This window comes from Sceloporus occidentalis, unplaced genomic scaffold (assembly GCF_023333645.1).
Source record: "Sceloporus occidentalis isolate IW3139 unplaced genomic scaffold, rSceOcc1.0.p SCAF_9, whole genome shotgun sequence".
NCBI lineage: Eukaryota > Metazoa > Chordata > Lepidosauria > Squamata > Phrynosomatidae > Sceloporus > Sceloporus occidentalis.
Genome location: NW_028316989.1, coordinates 42818751 through 42841895, shown reverse-complemented (window position 1 = coordinate 42841895; position 23145 = coordinate 42818751). Strand labels below are relative to the sequence as shown.

At 41.9% G+C, this 23145-nt stretch overlaps 2 protein-coding genes across 3 annotated transcripts; one reads left to right on the top strand and one right to left on the bottom strand.

The window, feature by feature from the left end:
• Positions 1-2179: 2179 nt before the first annotated feature.
• LOC149307418 (large ribosomal subunit protein mL46-like) lies at positions 2180-9634 on the bottom strand. Its single transcript, XM_089539128.1, has 4 exons — positions 9415-9634; positions 4684-4873; positions 3297-3470; positions 2180-2584 (listed from the first exon to the last, which is right to left on the bottom strand). The coding sequence occupies exons 1-4, from the start codon at positions 9607-9609 to the stop codon at positions 2334-2336; spliced, it is 810 nt and encodes a 269-aa protein (XP_089395254.1). The 5' UTR covers positions 9610-9634; the 3' UTR covers positions 2180-2333.
• Positions 9635-9958: 324 nt separating this feature from the next.
• Positions 9959-18780, top strand: LOC149307417 (small ribosomal subunit protein uS11m-like). Of its 2 annotated transcripts, XM_089537973.1 has the most exons (6): positions 9964-10156; positions 10987-11109; positions 12457-12555; positions 13992-14121; positions 17247-17312; positions 18464-18780. In XM_089537973.1, the coding sequence occupies exons 1-6, from the start codon at positions 10116-10118 to the stop codon at positions 18569-18571; spliced, it is 567 nt and encodes a 188-aa protein (XP_089394099.1). In that variant the 5' UTR covers positions 9964-10115; the 3' UTR covers positions 18572-18780. The 2 variants fall into 2 exon arrangements, with proteins under 2 accessions (XP_089394100.1, XP_089394099.1); XM_089537974.1 differs by lacking the exon at positions 12457-12555 and having other exon boundaries at positions 9959-10156.
• The last annotated feature ends 4365 nt before the right edge of the window (positions 18781-23145 follow it).

Sequence of the window (23145 nt, the reverse complement as noted above, 5' to 3'; positions counted from 1 at the left end):
CTTTCTGTTCTTCTTTGAAACATAGAGGCCTCTAGCAAGACCAGCTCTCAAGTCGGTTGGCATATTATCTTCAACAAGCTTCAATTCTCTGTTTGGAAAATCCCTATCCTAATCCACATGTAATTAAAAAATGGGTTCTTTCCTCAAGGCTTGATAGAAAAGAAAGCACAAAATTACCACTGAGACAAAGAATGGGGATCCCTCTGAAGATGCCAGCCACAGATTCTGGTGAAATGTCAGGAATAAACTCTTCCAGAACATGGCCACATAGCCAAAAAAAACACAAAAAACTATGGATGCCAACCCTGATGACTTCACCTTTTTTTTACCCTTCTCAATGTTTTTAAATGTATTGTTAACACTTTTTGAAAATTTTGTCTTATAGATTGCTTTAGCAATTTTGTTTTAATGTACAGTGTAAGCTGCTTTGGGGTTCAAGTGGGGGGAAAGGCAGGATATAAATCCCACCGACAGAATCATAGTTCCTGACATGCTTATTAGCTAATTTTGTATAGGCTTTGTAATACTGGATAATGGGATGTGCTACTCAACTGGTGATGCTGGGTGGAAGGATTGTTTTATGATTCATGGCAACAGATAATGGGAAGATGCCTGGATTGCAGAATTCTGTATCCTGAATGCTGAGATCAGTTGCCACTTCTGCGGCTTTTAGGATGGGTGGAAAATTTCCCTTTTCAACTTGGCTTTTTTAAACAGCTTTGTGTTGTTGTGTGCCTTCAAGTCATTTTCAACTTATGATAACCATAGGGCAAACCTATCGTAGGGTTTTCTTAGCAACAGTTGTTCAGAGGTTTGCCATTGCCTTCCCCCTGAGGCTGAGAGCATGTGACTTGCTGAGGTCACCCAGTGAGTTTCATGGCCAAGCTGGGAATTGAATACTGGTCTTCAGTCATAGTCCATCACTCAAGCCACTACACCATGCTGACTCTCTTAAACTGCTTTAATGCTTATTATTGTGATTATAAAATGTTTAATGGTTTTCTTGTTTTAGTTTTATTTAGTGGTATTCTTCTTGAGAACAGAATCGAAAGGCAGAACAACGAATATATATATATATATATATGTGTGTGTGTGTGTGTGTGTGTGTGTGTGTGTGTTAAAAGCTGTGCTAGAAGTGCCACCTGAAGACATTCTGCTGCCTGAGATGAAGAATAAAATGGCGCCCAACCCCTACACTTCCAACATAAAAATTATCATCAGATGATTAAAAAAAAATCCATAGAGACCAAATAAATGACAGCATTAACTGGAACCTACTTTAAAATACCAGCCACAATATATGACTGTGCTGTTTAACAATGCATGCTAGTGCTGCCACAGTAATTTTATTTTTAGTACAGTGTCAGGTGTTTGTTGCTTATTTTAAAAAGAAAATTAATTAAATCCGTAGCAGGTGCTCAGTAAAACAGTGAACAAGAAGAATGTGTAAAATAGAGCTTGTGTTCCACATGGGCTACCCTATGTGCCTGATCCTTGCAGGTATGGTGCAGGAAGTTCATCTGTGTTTAAGTAAGATTCAGTTTCCAGGGCTGTTCACTTCTGTATGCAGAAACAGGACATGGAGGAAAGTTGCAGGGGAGATGGAATAGGTGGGGAAGTTGAAGCAATCCAACTGGTCAAAGAATTGGAATACCCTCCTCTCAGAACAAATTGCTACACTCTTTTGCCTGGAACTGACAGCATTGAGCGTATCTGGTCAGCAATTTGCACTTAGTTTTCTAGCTGGAAGAGAGAACAGACTGGTAGTACACAGATAGAAACAATTTGTCTGTACTAGGCAAAAATTATATAAATACCCATGTCAACTATCCTGCTGTCATGTACCTGGGTAGGGAGAGGCGAGATTACATTTTCACTTCAAGGGAGCCAACTCCTGACTCCCAATCCCCTATAAAACATGATTGCAAAAGGAAAACTTTCACTTTATTTGCTTCATCGGTGATTGCAAACAATGTCTGATGCAAACATTCATGGGTACAGTTGCTACGAACCACAGACTTAATTTCCTGGGGAGGTAGGACTGTGCTACTGCATGGCTCTCCTCATTAGACTGAAACCTTTATATTCTGCTAGTCTAGCAACTGCATGTATTTCCTAGTGTGTTGATCTGATCATGGCTGGAGGCAAGATTAAGTCTGAAGTTTAAGCAAAGGACAGATTTATCACTTCTTAAACTCTTTATTAAGTACATAAGTCCTGATTCAAAAAATGCTTTCTCCACAAATGCATATAAAACATACTCAGTGAAATCTTCTGATATGCAAGACTCTTTCTTGCACTCTTCACACTGGGATGGGTCACAGTCCGGGTAATCATAAGTCCACTAAGAAGCGAGCAACCTGGGAGTGGTATTCAGGTCTCAAATAATCTACCAGCTCCCCTTTGCTGACCCATACATAGTCCATTTTGTCCTTGGCCAAAGGCAGATTGCTGTCCTGCAAGAAGGCTTTGAAGAAGAACACCTTGGCCCCTATGCTGTCTTCTGTTCGTGCTGCCCTGGGAAACTTGTATTTGTAAACACCACATGGCGCATTCCCTAGGAACTTGGCCCCAATTGAGCTTCCTTGGAAGTTCACAAATCAGACAGGAGAACAAAGAAAAAGGAAACATCCATATTAGATCAGGCAATACAGTGAGAAGAAAGTAGTTTAGGAACTGTGATCACAGGCTTTGCCCAACAACCTTTTTTAGGTTCTTATCTTGGGCTGGAACAAGTCTATAAGTAATGACTAAAAAACTTGAGTCAGTGCTGTAGTACAATTTAGAATTTACACAGTATGTCAAAAAGTTTCAGGAGGTGTAAGGGTAGAAAACAGAAAGTGTTGTGGAATATAAAATTTAAGTGCGTAAGGTATTAATTAAATATATAGGTTGAAACCTGCAGTTCTTAGGCTCACTAGATGTACATTCATATACAGCTTTCCTTACATTAAAACCAGATGGTTTACACCCACCCACAAATAGGTAAATAAAACTTGTATATATATATATATATATATATATATATATATATATATATATAACATTTAACAGATTTGCACTATGAGTCAAGCACAACGCAGTAATCACAAACTAGTATGGAAGAGGGTATTTTGATTATGATTTATATAGCATCAACAATGTAAACATGTATTACAGACAATGAGAGGACAACTTTGTCTCCTCAGATAACTTACAATCTAATAACAGACAAGAGAAGAAAATGAAGAGAGAAGAACCGAGGAAGCATATTCCTACCACCCACCAAACCAAGTCCACACATGTATATCACTGACCTGAGAAGTTAAGCAAGGCCCGTTCTGCTGTGGCTCGCAATGTCTCCCCATCTTTCCACTCTGTTTGGGGTAACAGCCAGATCTCTTGGTCACCAAGCTTTTGCTTAACCAGCAGTAGCAGGCTGTGGTCCAGTTTCCTTCTTAAAGACGTCCGATCGTTGTTTTTGTCAGCATCTGACAAGGAAAGAATGCCATAGTCACAGATGTCAACCAGAGAAGAAAAAATCCAGATGTGGTTCTCAGACACTTTGCAGAAGAGCCAGCTGGAACCATACCAAGGAGCCAAGGTGGGCATGGGTTGCCTAGACAACTGGCTCGCTTGATACCACTTCACAGCCTGAATGAATATATCATCTTTTGCACCTTTAGAAAATTGGCAAAATTGTGTTCTCTCTTTTCTAAAAGGTCATTTAAATTGTTCAGTGTCTAATTTCTACATAGCGACTTATTAAAATTGGCTTTTAGATTTCAGGGTCCTGACAGGGGGGAAGCTTCCCAGGTACTGCAAAATTCTAAATTGCATGACCTTTTGGCAGCACCTGCCGCTAAAAATAAACCTTTTCCCTTTGATAAGTCTTCTGATCAATCTATGGATCATTAAGCCAGAATACTTGGATTTAGCCTGCTTTAATATTGATTATGGCAACTGGAGAGTTGAAATGTGAGTTTTTAGATGGACTGGGAAAGGGCAGTCAGGTGTGCATTTAGGACTGTATACGGCCGGCTATTTGGTAGCTTCTGGTGAATAGAAATTACATCCAGTTGACTACATGGAGAAATTATACCAAAGTAGCCCAGAAAAAGCTGTTCAGCTTACATGTACAGAACGGCTATTAATCACATTCTCATCATTATCAGCATGTGACTATTTCCTATGAATCTATTTGTAATACTGGGCCAAATAAAAAGGAAACAATATTTGTTTTGGGACCTGAACCAATTCAGCACCCTTTGCAGTGCATGGCCTGAATCCAGTTCCTAGTTCCAATTAGGGTAGATCTACTGAATCAATAAGATTTCGAACTGCGTCAGCCTGACATTCAAGAACTGATTCAGTGCACCTAATTTAGGTGTGATTAAACAGGATTCATAGAATCACGGAGCTTGAAGAGACCACAAGGGCCATCTCTCTTCCAACCCCCTGCCATGCAGAAATACACAACTAAAGCACACATTCAAGCCCCTGTATGTGTGTGATATTGCTTTCTTCCATTTCTGCACAGAAAGCTACACTTATCTTCAGACGCAATCCAGCTACTATTACAGAAAACTAGAGACTCAATAAAAGTAGTTTCCTTTCCTGCACATTCTTCTATGTTCTACTTCTACCAGATGAAATAAACCAGTCCATACCCAACAACATCCCAGCACAAGCATGGACTCAAACCTGTTATGCGTGGGGCAGGGTTAAACTTCCGCAATTTCTGTTCCCACGCGTCTTCTAGATCTTGGGCCAGTACAATCTCTTTCCCAGTGTCGTCATCATCATCATACGTGTCTTGTCTTCTCCTCAGACGCTCTTCCTCTGCCAAACAGCGGATCTCATGGTCAGAATACAGGCTTTTCTCCACCTCAATCTAGACAGCAAAACCAAGAGGTCAGATCTAGAGCCCAGCCAGTTCTGGAAAGAACCTTCTCAGTTTCTCTATTGCTTTGGAGCTGTGGAAATCTGAAAGATGAAGGTTTAGCTAAAATGTGCAAAATGCAGCACCAATAACTCAAAATTGAGAAGGGAAATGACAGATTCCCAGGCTTCTCCTTCAACTTATTCTGGTTTTGTTTTCCTAGAAGTGTCTCTGGAATGGTACACCATGTTCTCTTGCAAAATCAACAGCAACAAGGAAGCACAGGAGAGGGCCTTCTTAGTGGTTCCTCCCTGCCAAAGGAGGATAGGCTACCCACTCCATGTTGCCCTTCTGGCAGTAGGAAAATACTATTTTCTGCAGACAGGTTTTTGCAATGAACTGGTTGCTGAAAAGAAGACATTTAACTGAATGCATTTTTATTTTATTTTGAATGTATTTTAAATTATTTCCTAACACAATAATGTTTTAACACTACGATTAAACATGTTTTGTCGGTTTAACTTTTTCTTCTTATCTATACTTGCTTTCATCTGTATTTGTTTTTTAATCTTGAAAACTGACTTCAGTCACAGTTCTGGGAGCAAGGGAAAATATAACGAGAGCAAGAGCTCTCTTCTTGTTGTTTTTCAGATCTTAACATCTTTAATGGTGCATTTGTTATGCTGAAGTTAGAGTTCCATTACATCCAGGATTCTGTCACAACTACCAAAGTGTTCCAACATAAACAGAGCCTCCTTGGAACTGTCAGTCCCCAAATCTTTATCACTTTCCCCCATAAAACTGCCAATCTTGATTTGTATACCCCTAAATTGAGGTCTCTGCTATGATGAAAGTAATTCCAGACCAGCATGGTTTCTGGAAACTTAACCCTGTACTGTATTTCTTGTTTCACACTAAAAGAGACTGCCAGCTGTTTGAACCATATAAAAATACAGACACCAGAAATTACCAGCCCCTTGGGAGCCCTCCACCAGCCTCATGTAATTTCGGTCTTTCATCCCATCTCCCTCTTCAGTCGCTCAGCTCATGAGGGCTTAATATGGCTCAGCTGGTGTCTTGTTTTCAGAGCATCTTTTCCTTTCCAATGAATAACCCATCGGTCCTTCAGCATTCTGAAATGACAGACCAAGGTTTTCAACTTACTGAGGATCTGAAAGCTCAATTTGTAGAATGGCTAAGACACACAATTGCACCAGCAAGTTCCAGTTTAAATACGTCTACTCTGAAATTACTTGTGTTGAAGCAACGAAAATTCATAGATTGTCCTTCCATTATTTAGATGTGAGGTAAGGGAATGAAGACTCTGAAAGCTTCTAACATTTTAGTTTCTATAAGCCTGAAGAGGATCTAATCACATAACCCATAACATTAGAAGCACTTTCACATGCTCATCCACTAATGCGATATATGCCACCCTCTGTCAACAATGCCCTTCACAACTCTACATTGCGCAAAGCAGTGTCTGCACCAGAGGATACATTTCATTAATCAGATATGTGGCATGGAAATATACAAATATACACTGGATGCTCCTAGCCAGTTCATCACATCTCCTTTTTGGTTGCTAGCCTGCACACACCATATTCCAAAACTCTCTCCATTATTCATACTGTCATCCTTCCACCATGGCCTTAAGCAACAGCTTTCCTCCTGCATCTGTCCTTCAATAACCATAGTTAAAGCTGCACATGCCGCCTCATTACCATACCCACAAGTTTTGCATACCTATAGCTACTCATACAGTCTGATTATAAAGGTCCTTCCTAGGCACCAGTTCACTCCATGCATCACAGGAAACAAACTAAAGCTAATGCTGCAACTACGGCTCTGAAAGGTGCTACAAGATCCTTTGGTATTCTGATATTCCAGACTAATACTGCTATGACTCTGGATTCAATGCATATGGTAGAGACATTAATTTGAAATGTGTTAATTCAGCTTTGTCTTTGACTTTGCATTGCATCTATCCTAGCTTCCCAATGTTCCTTAATCATGACAGCCATGCTGGTAAATTTGCCTCATGCCAGGATTAGGATTGTATTTGGTCAAAACATGAGACAGTGCGCATTTTCAGCTGTTATGCCCATGATGTGAAATTCCCTTCTCCTGCTCCTTCTTTGTTGGTTTTCTGATGCAATACAAAGAAATCACATTGTTCCATTCAGTATTTTGCTAATTGCCTTGTTTTTCTAATGTCTTTATTGTATAAGAACATCTATAATAAAAACAACATTTACCCACTCATTCTTTCCCACATCCACAATATTAACAAAGTAATCACACTCACAACTATCCAATAGAAGACAATATCAAACAAAATAACATATTGACAGAAACAAAAACATATGTATTGACTTTCTTCCTAACAGTTCTTGTTATTGCTGAATTTCGCTGAACCATTTTTCTCTACATCTTTAGCTGCAATTCTATCATTGTCTAAATAATCAAACTATACCTTTAGTCTGATACAACATAGGATATTAGATATTTGTATTTATTGACTCGCTTTACAATGTTTATCCAGGAAAAAAATCCATATAATTGCCTCAATTCATAGCTTTTCTCCTTTACGGATCTATATGATCGCCTTGGTTTTTTTTATTGAGTTTATACTGTTTTCTGATTGATGGTTCAGAAAATTATTATTTCATTATTAGTTACATTCAGATCTAATTGTTAACAATCTGAAAATATAACTGTCTTCCACTCCTTCTTATACTTGCAAACACTGAGTGACTCATCTATTAAGTTTCATGATCCTAAGCAGAGGGGCAGATACATCACCTGAAGTCAGTGCTACCCAAAGTCTTGGTTCATGGACCAGTGATGGTCCATGAACCATTGGCTTTTAGTCCATGGCAAATTTCTATGAAAGACATCAATAATTGCAGACAATGCATACCAATACAGTGCTCCAATGTTATGTGCCTTCAAATTATAGCAAGGCAAACCTATCTCAAGGTTTTCCTTGAGTGTGTGGGAATGGCCAAGCTGAGAATCAAACACTGATCTCCAGAGCCCAAGTCCCAGGGCTCAAACCACTAAACCATGCTGGCTTTCATGATGCTCCAAAACCCTGTCAGTTCCCCAGATCAGACACTTTAAGCAACATTGGTCTAAGTCATAATCCAGCACTCTAACTGCCACATCACACCAGCATTTATTTACTGAAACAGCAATGTATAATCTATTGTGTCTTTATTTTCCTAAGATGCTTTCAGAACTTTAATTAGAAAATGGGACAATTTTCTGCATGATCTGCAGCATATAAAAAAGGTGCTCTCTGTTAGGCTAATGAAGTGGGGAAAATTTAGCAGCAGCAGCTAGGAAAGTGTCAGCCTTAGCAGGAACAAATTATGTTGGCTAACATAGATTAAGCACCCACTTTCTTAATCCTAAATGCCCCCCTCCCAACTCTGAACACTCACCTGGACTTGAGTCTCTATTTATGAGGTGGACCTCATAGTTCAGGGAACAGAGCAGACCTAGCAAGCCTGAAGTCTGCATAGTCCTGGCATAGCTCAGTGGATGCTATTTAGGTCAGTTCTGTACTTCTGTACTATAACTTTAATCATTCTCTACTTAATTTGCTAGGGACTATAAGAGTTATGCTGCATTCATGTCCAGACAGTGGGCTTCCCACAGGCAAATGGAGGTCTGCTGTAGGGAAAACCTTCTGGTGAGTGAGATCAAACTTATCTCTGATCTAGTATGGCTCTTCTTATCTTTACTGAGTTGGGGATGATAGGGTTTTAGGTCTCAAAATATACGGAGGGCATCCATTTGCAGGGAGGCTGCTGTACAGTTGACTGGCATTGTCTACCAGGGTTTCAGGCATCCATATCTTGGGACAGAGGAACTCAACTAGATAGGAATTTGCATGCCAAACCTATACCCAACCTCTAAGGTATAGCCATTACCAAACCATGCCTAACAGAAGCCGCAATCAAACTTCCCTTCAGTGAAGCATAAATACTGACATACACAGCCTTACAGAAGCCCCATGCACAACAGCATAAGTGTATCACATATTTCCCAGCCCTACTCCAAAACACTAGGGACTTATATTGTATTAGTAAAGCCTACTGGGCTAAGATTTGGAAGCCCTGACTTCAAGTCCCCACTGAGTCCTGAAACTTTGGGCCAAGCACTCTTTTGGAATGGCCCACCTCAAAGGGCTGCTGTGAGCATAAAATGAGGGAAAGGCACATCGTGTTAAAGCATCCAGCGGCAAAGTGTGCCACACATGAAACTAATACAATATAATTGGCACGTACAAGTTGAACATGAGCCAACAGTGTGATGCAGCAGCTAACAAGGCCAATGCGATTCTAGGCTGCATCAATAGAAGTATAGTATATCAAGGAAAGTAATAGTGCCACTCTATTCTGCTCAGGCCCCACCTGGAATAATATTGTGCCTGGGGCCACAATAAACTACAACTCCCAGCATTCCCTCGCACTGAACCAGGGCAGTTAAAGGGTCTCAATATAGACATATCCCGCAGTGCCTTCTGCTCTTCCCTCTCTCACCTGCTGCAGCATCTCGGCCATCTCTTTCTCCTTGGGGCTCATCGCCTGCGTCACTCTGGGCAGCCTCTGCAGGCAAAGCGCCCCGAACAGCCGCCATTTCGAGCTGGGCCCCGAAGAGGCAGAAAAGCCCCGAGAGAAAGCAAGAGAAGCCGGGATACTCAACCACTGCAGCCCACGGCGGAAGGGCGCCGCCATTTTGTCGCCGCTGGACTCGACCAGAATGCACCGCGGCCGGAAGCCGGCCCTGAAGAACGGGGCGTGACGAGGGGCGTGGCTTTCCCACGGCCTCCATTTCCGGCCAAGAGTGAAGCGTAGAGATAGGAAAAGTGTAGAGTGATAACAGGCTCAGGTCCAAAATAAAACCGCACTGCAGAAATGACAACAACAAACGTTGCTGTTAAGCCAGTCTAGTGTTGGTTAACGACTGAAATAAGTTCCCCTCAAAAACAAAATACAATTTGGTCCCAAAGGGACATTTTCCGTACAACGCTTTGCAGACATGGGCGCCGCCATCTTGGCTTCAGTTGACAGGCTCCTTATAGTGGGCGCCGCCATCTTGCTGCCTCCTCTCGTACGGCGTACGGCATATCGCGAGAAGAGCGTTCGACGGCTGTTGCGGCTGTTCTCAACTCTTTGAGAAGCGGGAGGAAGAGGAGAGAGAGAGAGAGAGAGCGGGCGAGAGACGGTGGCGGCGAAGGGTCATGATTAGTTTGTTCGCGGCCGCCCGAAATGGGCTTTTGGGGTAAGAGGTTTCAGGGAGGGAGGGTGCCTCTGCACTGCAGGGATAATGCTGTTTTCAAGGCACACAACAACAACACCAACAACAGTTTTGTGAAGCACCAGCACCTTTTGGCAGAGAGGCCTGGCCCCATGCTATGGAATCCTGGGATATGTAGATCTCTCTGTGCCACAGAGAAGTCACAAAGCTACACATCCCAGAATTCCATAGCATTTTTACCAAGGCTGTGTCTTAATTCTTGAGGGCAAGATGCAACCTGAGATTGAAGGAGCCTAGGGTCCAAAACACACTGGGAGGAATAATAACCCTGTTTGGGGCTGCTCTAACTGCCCTGGCTCAGTGCTAGGGAATCCTGGGAACTGTAGTTTCTTGTGGCACCAGAGAAGACACAGTATTATTCCAAGTGAGGCCTGACCAGAGCAGAATAGAGTGGCACTATTACTTCCCTTGACCTAGACACTATACTTCTATCGATGCAGCCTAGAATCGCATTGGCCTTGTTAGCTGCCGCATCGCACTGTTGGCTCATGTTCAACTTGGGGTCTACTTGGACTCCCAGATCCCTTTCACACATGAGTCTCATTAAGTGGCCGCAGTACTGCCATTTATCACTAAATCTGTGGCGTAAACAACTGGCAACATTAAAATGATCTTTTAAATTACAGAGTGACGCCACTACTTTTTCTAGAACTCCTTGACTGTTGCTGGTTGTTATTTGCCATGATCAATTGGCAAAAGGTACACTTTACATATGGGCAGCTTCCATGTCAGCAGGTAGAACGAATTGGCTAGTCCTGACAAGTAACCGACATCCCGCTTCTCCCTTCTTTCAGCACCTGCGGCGTTGCCCTTTCTCGGGGCATCCAGACAGGGATCCAGAGGCTGCAGGAGTTAGCGGAGGATTCAGCCACTGCCCCGGCTGAGGAGGCAGAGGCTATAAACAAGAGCGACTTCAGGTAAAGCGCCTTTGTGGTTTCAAAGAAAGTGCTGGGATGTGGCCTGCTCTTTTTTCTTTTGGGAAGTAAGGCCCCATACAGACAGGCCAAAATGAAGCTGCTTCGGGTCACTTTGGAGGTATGCTGTTTAAATGATGCATGTGTCCTTAAGAGTCCGGAAGCTGCGCCAAAGCCATGATCCAGGCCTAAGAACTAGAGCGCAGGTTTGGCGCAGCTTCCAGACTCTTAGTATGCATGCACATTGAAACGGTATACCTCCAAAGTGACTCAAAGCAGCTTTATTTTGGCCTGTCTGTATGGGGCCAATGATGCCCTTCATTGCAGTCATGAGTTTGTCTGAGTAAATACACAAAAGTGCAGGGGCCAGGATGCTTGGTGATAGCCAACATGGCGTAGTGCTTTGAGTGTTGGACTAGGACACTGGGAGACCAGGGTTTGAATCCCCCGTTCAGCCATGGAAACCCACTGGGTGACATTGGCCAAATCACACTCTCTCAGCCTTAGAGGAAGGCAAAGGTAAACCTCCTTGGAAAAATCTTGCCAAGAAACCCCTGTGATCGGTTCACCTTAGGATTGCAATAAGTCAGAAATGACTTGAAGACAAACAGCAGATCTTACTGGAACAACCTAGTGTGTGCTTATTTCATTGCTACTGAAGAAACTGGATGGCCTGACTGTTTCCTTTTGAGCTGCGTTGACTTATAAGATCCTAAATAAGTAGGAGACAGTCGATAAGTATCTCCTTCCATATAGATCAGCCTCTTCAGCGCGGTCGTCATCAGAAATCCTTACCATGCTAGTACATCAGTCTCTATGAAAACCTTCAGAATATGTAATGATTTTCTCTTAGAAAAGGGGTCAGAACTGTGAAACCTCTAGACACATGTAGACTGCAACTCCCAGCGTTGTTCACTATAGGATGGGGTCTTTAGACTGTTGTGAATCACAGTTCGACAACAGCGGGAGAGACACATTCTCAGCCCTTGCTTTAGAGACTCTGTGGACAGTATAAGTTCTGCCAGTTGGTTAAAAAGTACTTATTCATAGGCACCAAACTTTCTTATTTTTAAGTGCATGTTGCAGGTGTGCTTGTTTTTGCAGTCTTTACTGGTGTAGTTCAGCTGACCCTGTTATTCACTTGTTTATATAAAGACAGCACACATATTGATTTTGGGAGTACATTTAAATAGATAATAAAATAGAAACTTTACACTTTCACTAGTTGACTTCTTAAGTCTCCCTATGTTTAGTAGAAGTTCTTTTCTGAATGATAGCGTGGCTGAAACTTACAGTGTGGACTTAGATGACCAATTAAGTATGTTACTTCTTGCCCTTTTTCTTCTTTAGCTTTTACCCCCCAGCACCAGGAAGAGAGAGCTCTCTGAGGTGGGCTGGAAAGAAATTTGAAGAGATCCCAATAGTCCATATCAAAGCTACATATAACAAGTAAGAGGCAGTCGATTGTTTGCGTATAACTAGTGAGGGGCATTCTGTGGCTGTGTGTTGGGTCAGTCTCATCCAATAAGAAGACTTGGGCTGCATCCACACTGTAGAAATAATATAGTTTGACACTACTTTAATTGTCATGGCTCCATCCTATGAGTACCCATCTTGTTGAGGGACAACTAGCTTACACATTGTAAACCACTTAGAGAATGCTTAAGAGCACTGATGAGTGGTATATAAATGTACTTGCTGTTGCTGTGGAATTCTGGGATTTGTAGTTTTGTGTGGCAACAAGCATTCTCTGATAGAAAAGACTAAAGACCTTGTAAAACTACAAATTCCATAATTTAATAGCATTGAGCAATAGTTGTTAAAGCAATGTCAGACTGCATTAATTCTGCAGTGCACATGCAGTGTAAATAGAGGCAACCTGGAAATGTTCAAGGTAAGAACAAGAGGAGTCCAAGTATTTGTTTCTGGTACCAGTAGCTAGTTGCTTATAATTAATTCTGTAAAATGGTACAAGTAATTTACATTATGATTGTAACTTTGTTAGGAATAACGTTGATCTTTCTGTTGTGTAGTTGCTGGAGCTGTAGCTTTAACCGTAATTTTATAGTTACAACAGTGTGGCCTCACTACATGGGCCACAGAGGAACATCTCCTGGTTCAAGCGTGGGTTATTCTGTGCCTGTTCCACTGTCTCATGAGCTGTTGTGGGTGTTGAGGACACAGCAAAGAGGACAGAAGGAGTGGATGTTTTTCAGCACAGACCAGCAGCTTATAACAATCACATGTTTGTTTTAAAAGTAACTAAAAGTAATTATTTTAATAGACTAAATGGAGTGAAGAATAACATCCCCTGGTTCATGTGCTGTCTTGTTCTGTGCCGTTGTCCGAAAAGCTGTTGTGCTTGTTGTGGTCACAACAAAGAGGACAGGAAGAGAATGTATTTTCTAGCATAGGTCAGAAACATTTAACATTCACATGTTTGTTTTAAAAGCAATGAAAAGTCATTATTTTCATTACTTTTCAGAAATGGGAAAGCAATGCTATTTGAAAATTAGAATGGTAGCAATAACTGACTCCTTTGGAAGTTTACACAATTGTGGTATTGTAAAGGTCACTTTGCATGCTCTGCAGTGCAACCCTAAATGTCTTGGAGCATTAAAAAACAGGAACAACAAAACCACCCACATAACAATTGCAAAGATAGAGGGAAGCACAAACAACAGTAGGAAACACTGAACCTATTTCCATCCACCATCTTTCATTGATCATCTTTTTTTCTGCTCCCTGCCACCTGCAACAGAAGAGTTTAACTCCATTGAAACAAGTCACCAAAGAGTTGAGAATCGGCAGAAATGCCTCTCATGTGAATTTCTAACAGAATGTCACTTTTCTCTTATCATCTCCCCTTTTTGCCATGCCTGCAGCACTCACATCCAAGTTGTTTCACCCCAGAACGTCCCTCTGGCCCTGTCTACCTGTGGCACCGAAGGGTTCAAGAACGCTAAGAAGGCTACAGCCATTGCAGCTCAGACGACTGGAATTTCAGCAGCAGCTGTAAGTGAAATCTGTGCTACTCCTCAACTCAGTGCTAACAGTTCTGCAAGTAAGGAGGCCAAGACAAGGGCTTATCTCCAGATTTGGGGAAAGTGGGTGAGATCAGGGTTGCTCTTATGATTTGGTAGCACTTTGAATCAACAACTCTTGTTTACATACAGAGAATCCCAATATTGCACTAGTCTGCACTCCCATCAAGGCTGTTTTTGTTGCCTGAAGCAACATGCCCCCAAATCCCTTTATAGCAGTTGACCAAACCTGCGTTTTAACTCCCTTCAGGACAGTGTCTTCCACAGGACTAGATTAAGATATCCTTATGTCTTAAGCTTTGTCATGTTTAAAAGATTCTTTAGTGTAACCAAAAAAAATGTGTTATTTAAAGCTTGAAATGGAGATGGTGTTGTTAAACTTACGTTTTTATCTTTGTTGTTATTGATCGGTGTAAAGTTGACTTCAGTGTGTGTCAACCCTATCAACAAGAGACCTCTAAGCCACCATGTAATACAGCAGCCCTGCTCCGGTTTTGCAAACCCAGGGCTGTGGCTTCTTTGATGGTGTCTATCTATCTGTAATGCGGTGTTCCTCTTTTCCTACAGAATCCCTTAATAATGTGAGGTCCTAAAGTGCAGCTTACTTAGTGTGACAGTAAACCTAGAACTGGTTCTTCTCCACACCTGAAGAGGCCAGTTTAGGAAGACAGTGGTCCAAAACACAGTGCAGAAATAATAGTTTGAGACCACTTTAACTGCCCTGACTCAGTGCTAGAAAATTCTGGGAACTGTAGTTTTTTGAGGCATTTAGCTGCCTTTGTCAGAGAGCTCTGGTGCCACAATAAACTACAATTCCCAGGATTGACTAGCACCGAGCCAGAGCAGTTAAGCAGTCTCAAACTGGATTATTTCTGCAGTGTGCTTTGGACCTATAACAGCTCATATGGCATAAATAGTTGTGCCCAGGAGGAACAGCCCAGAGACTGTCACCTTTGCCCTGGCTCACCAACACCGCTACCTGATGTGATATCTTCCTTATGCCATGGCGGGGCCTCCTCTACTACTCATCCTTTTATATCGGTGTGGAAAGGGATCTTATCGCACCTTTGAGAATAACTGTGTGAAAGATGTTGTAGCATAAGCTTTCATAGACTTGATCTATTTCCTTATTTGCATTTGAGGAAGTAGAACAACTCTGGCGTAAGCTCTTGCTACAACTTGTTTTGCACAGTTAGTCTCAAAAGTGCTGCAAGATCCCTTTGCGTACTGATGTTCCAGATTAGCACAGCTACAGTATGTCTTTGGTTTCTGCCCCCATGGGAACAAACCTTGTATAGTTAAGCTCATGATAAAGAAACTTTTCTCTTAAGGACAAAAGAAGAGCCATACTGGCTGCGACCTACAGTCCATCTAGCCCAACATTCAGTTCTCACAGTGGTCAGCCAGGTACAAGCTCATGTTCATGGACACAATGGTACCCACCTGCTCATGTTCCCTAGCAACTGGTACTGAAAGGCAGATTGCCTCTGATGCTGGAATTAATACAAGCCATCATGACTAATAGCCATTGGCGTACTAGTATATGTTGTATATTAGCACTGCAGCCCTAAGCAGCACTAGATTTGAGCAAATTAGGCCTGTGGTGTCTGTAAGCAAATATGCTTAAAGCCCCATTGAGACCTAGATTGCTGCCTCCTTATTTCTTCTTCCATTATTTCCCTTAAATGTTTTTCCCTAGGCAGGTACTGGGCAGCAGAGACCAACAGAGTGTTCTAACTAGTAATCCCTTCCCTGGTTGACTGAACTAATTTGCCAGTGCTGTGGAATTGCCATTGGTTGTGTGTTAAAGGCCCCTGTAGGGTGCCTGGCCACCTTCTAAGGGTAGGCAGAATACGCTGAGTGCTCACTGAGGAGCAGAACTTCATGAGTCATGTTTTCCATTACTAAGTCTGCATAACTAATCCTGTGTATGCTTATCAGGGAATGTTAACCACCAAACACAAGAATAACAATCTGAATATGTCTGATCCTTTCTGATTTGGGAAAGGTAGCAAGGTTAAGCTTGACTAGTACAATCAGCCCTCTGTATCTACAGATTCTGCACCCATGGAGGCAGCCGTCTATGCCTTGAAAATATTTACACACACACACACATCCCAAAAGCAAGCCTTGATTTTGTTATTTCATTTAAGGGACAGCATTTTACTACGCCATTGTATATAATGAGACTTGAGCATCCACAGGCAGTCCTGGAACAAAACCCCAATGGATACCAAGGGCCCATTCTACTTGGATGGAAGACTATCAGGGAATAGCTGAGATCTCAGGGTCCCTACTTGGAGATCTCAGCTATTCTCTTGTGGTCTTCCATCCAAGTACTAATCAGGCCTGGCCTTTTTCATTTTCCCAGATCAGAAAAGATAAGATAGAAATAAAATTCTTGCTTGAAAAAGCAAAGTCTTGCTACCAGTCATATTTGACACTGAGCTAGTGGACCAATGGTGTCACTCAGTATAAATCAGCTTCTAGATTTCAAAGGGATATACAGCCCTTATACATGTATCACATATTTTGTTTAAATCTATTTATGTAGACAAAGAATGTATAACTGCCCTTTTATCCTTGAGGACAATGATGTTGTTGATAACTGGTGTGGCTCTCAGAAATTGTGGAAATATTGGTGTACATAAGAGGGCTTGAAATAGCCACTAGATGGCAAACTTAGCATAGCAGAGTTGTCAAAGCTGTCATTAGCCTCTAGATGTAAAAAAAATATTTAACAGAAGACTAAGGGTAGTAGAAGCCCTACAGCTGAGCATTTTAATTTTGATTTTTTTCTAAATGTAGCAAATTCTTTGACATGCATGATTAATAATAACAATTATGTACAGCGCTGTGTAAATTTACAGCGCTTTATAAATAAAGGCTAATAATAATGATGGTGATGATGATGATGATGATGATGATGATGATGATGCATGAATCTACAACGACTATCCATGGTTGCTACCCTGCTGCCCCTACTTTCTTTCTCCCCCTCGTCTTCCCCCCTTCTTTAAACTTTGGTTGGCAGCATTAATGTTTTGTGGCTAAATAGACAAAATGTTTTTTTCCCCCTTTTCTCCTCCTTCCCAGAAAGCCTGTGCAAAGGGTGTGTCACATGTTCGAGTTGTGGTGAAAGGCCTAGGACCTGGACGAATGGTATGTGTTTGCAATTTCCTTTCTAATCCTCACCTGAATGCCATTAATGCAAACAGCACTTTAGTTTCACACTGGACAGTTTGTGCAGAATCTAGGCGGGGATAGATCTCTGCTCCAAGTAGCATACCATCTTAAATTGTGGTCATTGTGATGAGGCATAAAGAAAAGGGAGAGGTGGCAGGTAAATGGAGGGGTTAGGGATGGAATAAGCAACTGCATTTCAGGTGGAGATGAATGCTGTTCTTTCCCATATATCTCCATCTACTGGATAAAAAATTATCCAACTACATGCCCTCGTCCCATTCTAGTCCACCTATCCATTTGTTTGGACTACAGCCCTGATCATACCTATTTACAGGCCATTCTGGCTGGGGCTGATGGTAGTTGTAATCCAGAACACAGAGGGGTCCAGTGCTAGGTGGAAGAAAATTGCTCTAGATTGCAGTAGTTTAGCAAAAGAAGGCTGATAGCTCGTTAGTGAAGCATCTGTTTTGAATGGTGAAAGCCTCCGGTTCATTCCCCCAGTATCTCTAAGTCAGGGTTTACAAAGGCCATTTTCAGAAACCAGGAGTCTATCAATTCTACACAACTGTGGTCATTTTATAGTATCATTCACTACTATGGGTTCATCCTCTGATTTGCACTTTGGTGAGGTATATAGAATTCTCTGCCATAGACTTTGTCCACACTGAACTAGAAATATCAGGATTCCATAGAATGGAGCCATAGTAGTTTAAAAGGGCTCATTTTAAAATGTGATAATTGTGTAATGTGGATACACTCCTGGACAACCCATTGCCAATCAACTTATCAATCCTGAGCCTTCTGGACTGGGGCCCTTTCACACTACACAGCTATACCAATGTGATTGTATACCATGACAACATCCTATGGAATCCTGGGGCTTGAAGTTTAGGGAGGGGTATTTATTAGTCTCAGCCAGAGAGCTCTAGCGTCTCAGCAAATGACAAACCCAGGACTCCATAGGATGCAGCCATGCCAGTTAAAGTGGAATCATACTGCTATGATTGTGTAGTATGAAAGGGCTCCTAATAATCTGATTTTGCATAAGGCAACTTTGTGTTTCTATATGAAGAACTAAATGTTGTTTTATCTGGAGGGGAAAGTGAGGCATTTCTTTCTTTTTTTAGGCTGCTATCAAAGGACTCACCATGGGTGGTTTGGAGGTGATCTCCATCACAGACAACACCCCAATTCCACACAATGGCTGCCGACCTCGGAAAGTACGAAGGCTGTGAGAGATGGGGTTGAGAAGGACTCTTCAATATTTATGGGCGTCTGGTTCTCAGGTGGCATCTGTAGCCGCCTTGAGATGGCAAGGCTATTCCTCCATTCTTCCTGCACCTACCAAAATGTGGACAGCCTTGGGTTTTGCCACTATGACTACAAGCAATGAATGCAATACAATTTTATTTTTTACTTGCTGCACAAGAAATGTCTATAAAGTCTGTATGTAAAATTACCGTGTTTCTGTGTTTGTTTCTCAAGCTGGCACATTGATTGGCATTTATTTATTTATTTTTTTACGACTGCTGGTTTTCTCCATAACAGCATTCAGACTATTGCTTGTTTTGTTCAAACCACACATGGGATCAAACTTTGAACAAAATAGGTTTCTGCTACAATCAGAAGGGGTGTAAAAAGTCAGTAATCTTAAAAACAGCCAGGCATAGGCACTGCCAAGCAATTTTTCTACCCATTTGCAGCTGCCAAAGTGAAAGAGGCCACCTTTTCCCAATACATTATTTTCACTGTTGGCTGGCAGAAGTTCATTTTTATGAGCTAACTAATGAAATATCTTGGTTCTTACACCCTCCCTCCTTTGTTGTAGTTTGGAATAAGTCATATTGTGGGTCTTCAGCAACTCCTTGGACAGAAAATAGCAGTGGGTTGGATCCATGGTTTGCTCAAGTAAAAAAAAAAAAGACTTCTTTTCTTGCTGGGGTCTATTAGAGTTTTTCCCTGAGAGAGACAGTACATTTTCAATTCTTTTTTATTCCTCCTTGTTCATGGAGCCTCCAGCACCACTTGGGAATGTTTAGCATGGTTAAAGGAAAAATGATTGGTGATATGATAGCCATTTTTAAATACCTGAAGGGATGCCATGTTGAAGATGAAACAAGTTTATTTTCAGCTGCTCCAGAAGCCAGAGCATGAACCAATGGATTCAAATTGCAAGAAAGGAGATGCCACCTAAACATTAGGAAGAAGTTCCTGACAGTAAGAGCTGTTGCACAGTGGGATAGACTGCCTTAGAAGATGGTGGATTCTCCTTTGGAGGTCTTTAAACAACATTTGGGTGATTCTCTTGGGAGTACTTTGTTGCATTTCTGGGGTATTTCCCAGACTTCCAGGACAAGGTGAATCTATTCTTTACCAAGTTTTCTTCTGTGCATATGTGGATCCAGTTACATTTCTCATGCAAACAATCAACAACTTAACTTGCAAGGGTTGAGTATCCCAGACTTCAGGCATGCAGAACATGTCGCCCCACTCAGAATTTTGGCCATCCCTAGCATAGAGCAGGAATTGTTGACCCTCTAGAAGTTTTAGTCTACAACTCCCACTATCCTTTGGGTAGCAATGGGAGTTGTAGGCCAAAACATTTGAAAGTCAAGGCACTCATTTCTTTACCGGGGGTCCCTTTTAAATATATTTTGTTGCCATGGACCACCAAGATCTCACTCAAGATTTAAAACCCAAATAATAATGCCTGAACACAGACAATTGTACCATCCATTAAACTTTACCCTAGATGTGCCAGAAGGGGAGAGAAGATTTTTCTCCTTAACTGCCCTCGAGTTGATCTCAACCCATGGTGACCCTGCAGATGAGAAATCTCCAAGACTGCCTGTCTTTCACTGCTTTGTTTAGGTCCTGTAAATTCATACCTGTGATCTCCCTAAGAAAGTCCATCCATCTAGCATGCAGCCTTCCTTCGTTTCTTAGCATTATTTTTTTCCAATGAGTCCTCCCTTCTGATGATGTGTCTGAAGTATGACAGCCTCAGTTTTGTCATCTTTGTTTCCAGGGAGAATTCCAGCTTGATCTGATCTAGGATCCATTTGTTTGTCTTTTTGGCTGTCCATTGGATCCTCAGCACTCCTCTCTAGCACCACATCTTGAATGAATTGATTTTTCCTCCTATCTTCTTTCTTAACTGTCCAGCTCTCACATCCATACATGGTAACAGAGAAAACAATGGCTTGTACGTGAAGTCGAAGGCTTTCATGGCCGGCATCCATAGTTTTTTGCGGGTTTTTCGGGCTCTGTGGCCATGTTCTAGAAGAGTTTCTTCCTGACCCAAGTCCTTTCCAGGCAAGCATTCTCTGAAGATGCCAGCCACAGATGCTGGCAAAACGTCAGGAAGAAACTCTTCTAGAACATGGCCATACAGCCCGAAAAACCCACAAAAAACAATGGCTTGTACGTTTCTAACTTGTGTGTTCAGTTGTGTATCTTTGCATTTTAGAATGTTTTCTAGTTCTTTCATACCAGTTCTCCCCATTATTTTTATTCTGATTACCTGACTGCAGTCTCCGTTTCTAAATTGGACAGCAATGTGCAGGTCCAGCCAGCACCCTTTGCTTTGACTCCCATCACATGGCTATTCCACTCAATGAGCAGCCATAAGACAAGAGCCAAGGCAAAGGCTGGATGGACAACTGACTAGCTAACTGGGCCTGCATGTTCCTGTTCACTCCACTGTGACAGACTCAATTGAACTTTGCTCCCCAGAAGTGGGGAATCATGAAGAACTGTCCAAAACGAGACTTGTGTCAATAACTCTGCTCCCATCACAGTCCCTTCCAGTTCTTAAGATTCTGTGATTCTATGGGTCTTTTGCACCCCTCACAATGTTTTGATGGGATCTGAAATAAACTTGGAACTAGAAAAGCACCAAAAAGGCAAGGTGACCAATTGTCATTACTGCAAAAGAGAACATGGCACTGCAAAATGTAGGACATTCAAGCAAAGTGTAGGACATTACAAAATAAAAGCTAAAAACACTCATATAAATTCATTTCATAAGGGTTATTTACATCTATATTACACACACTGTGTTTTATTAGTCAGTCATAATTTATTACAGTCCATAGACCCAAAATTGCATTTTATTATGTACTCAACCGTATCTTTCAGATGAACTTATCTTTATTAAAATGTCTTGTTGGCTTACCATGTACTCTGAGAGAGAGAAACATATTTCAAATTCTACTTTACTGGCAAGAAACTTGACAGAATCTACATTTAAATTATCCCTTTCATTTGTCCATCATGCTAACAATAAGGAAAACAACTATCAAGATTTGCATTGTGTCCTCAAGCAGCACATTGCCCAACGCGTTTGTTGTTCTTTTCCCCATCCAGAAACAAACACGTCCTGAGCTGGACTTGTTTGCTTCTGCTCCTAGGAAAAACTTTAGAAGGATTCATCTTCTCCCCCTATTTGCAGTGAGGATAGGATGCCAGGTAGATGCATTTTCCAAAAGGGGGAACACTTAACATGGTATTTACTCAATGGGGTTCTAAGGCATGCTCAAAATAAGCACAGGACATTTTGAAATTCTTTCTGGACAAAAGGTTGAAATTTAAGACATCCTGGAAAATGAGGATGTCTAGTCTGCAGAGTTGGGGGGGGGGTTGAGGTCCAGTGGAGTCTGCCCACTCTTCCTTCCTTCCTTCCTTCCTTCCTTCCTTCCTTCCTTCCTTCTCTTCCTTTTCAATCCTTTCCTTTTTCCTTCCTTACCCCATCTCAGTGACCTCCCTTCCTGATGCAAAAGGCAAAAAAGAGGGGGAGGGGATTGAAACATTTATGATGGGAGAGTGGACTGCTCCTTGGTGGCCACTCCACTGCAAGAAAGAGGTGGGCTGAGCAGTCTTTAAGCCTGTGACACTGTGGTCCCCTGTGGATCTGTGGACCGCAGGTTTAGAACCACTGAAATAGATGATCCAGAAACATGGTATGGAATTCCTGTAAAGGAAACCATAGATGGAGAAACATTGCTGCCTCTAGCTTTCCTAAAGGAGTCTATGGAAGGAGGGACCACCAAACCATGCAAATCTGTTGCTGCAGGGGAAGTGCAAGACTTCTCCTGTACACACAATTCCATGTAAAGAAATATAGTGGGCTGGCAGTTGAACCTTATTTCAATGATGGTGGGCAGGAACAGTCTTGATTATATCCTATTCTCCCATTTACTTTAATGCCTGCAAACTGCGTTCGAAGTGCAAAAGTAGTTTGCACTCAACTAAGCAGCAGGGAGAGTAGGAGGTGGAATCTTGCCCTTCCCAGTTGTTGCTTTTAAAGAACTTTAGAGTTATTTTTAAAAATGGTGACCCTGTGGATGAGACATCTCCAGGTCCCCCTGTCCTCCACTGCTCTGCTTAGGCCCCATAGGTTCTGTCCAACCATCTGGCATGTGGTCTTCCTCTCTTTCTACTGCCTTCCACCTTTCCTACCATTTTTGCCTTTTCTAGTGAGTTATGCCTTTTCATGATGTGGCCAAAGTACGACAGCTTTAGTTTTGTTATCTTGATTTCCAGAGAGATTTCAGGTTTAATCTGTTCAGTGACTTATTATTTGTCTTTCTGGCTGTCCACGGTATCCTCAGCACTCTTCTCCAGCACCACATCTCTCAAATGAATTGGTTTTCTTTCGGTCAGATTTTTTTCACTGTCCAGCTCTTGATGGGGAATACAGTGGCTTGGACGATGCTAACTTTTGTGCTCAGTTGTATATCTTTACCTTTTAGGATCTCATCTAGCTCCTTCATAGCTGGTCTTGTTCCCAGCAGACTCATCCAAAGGA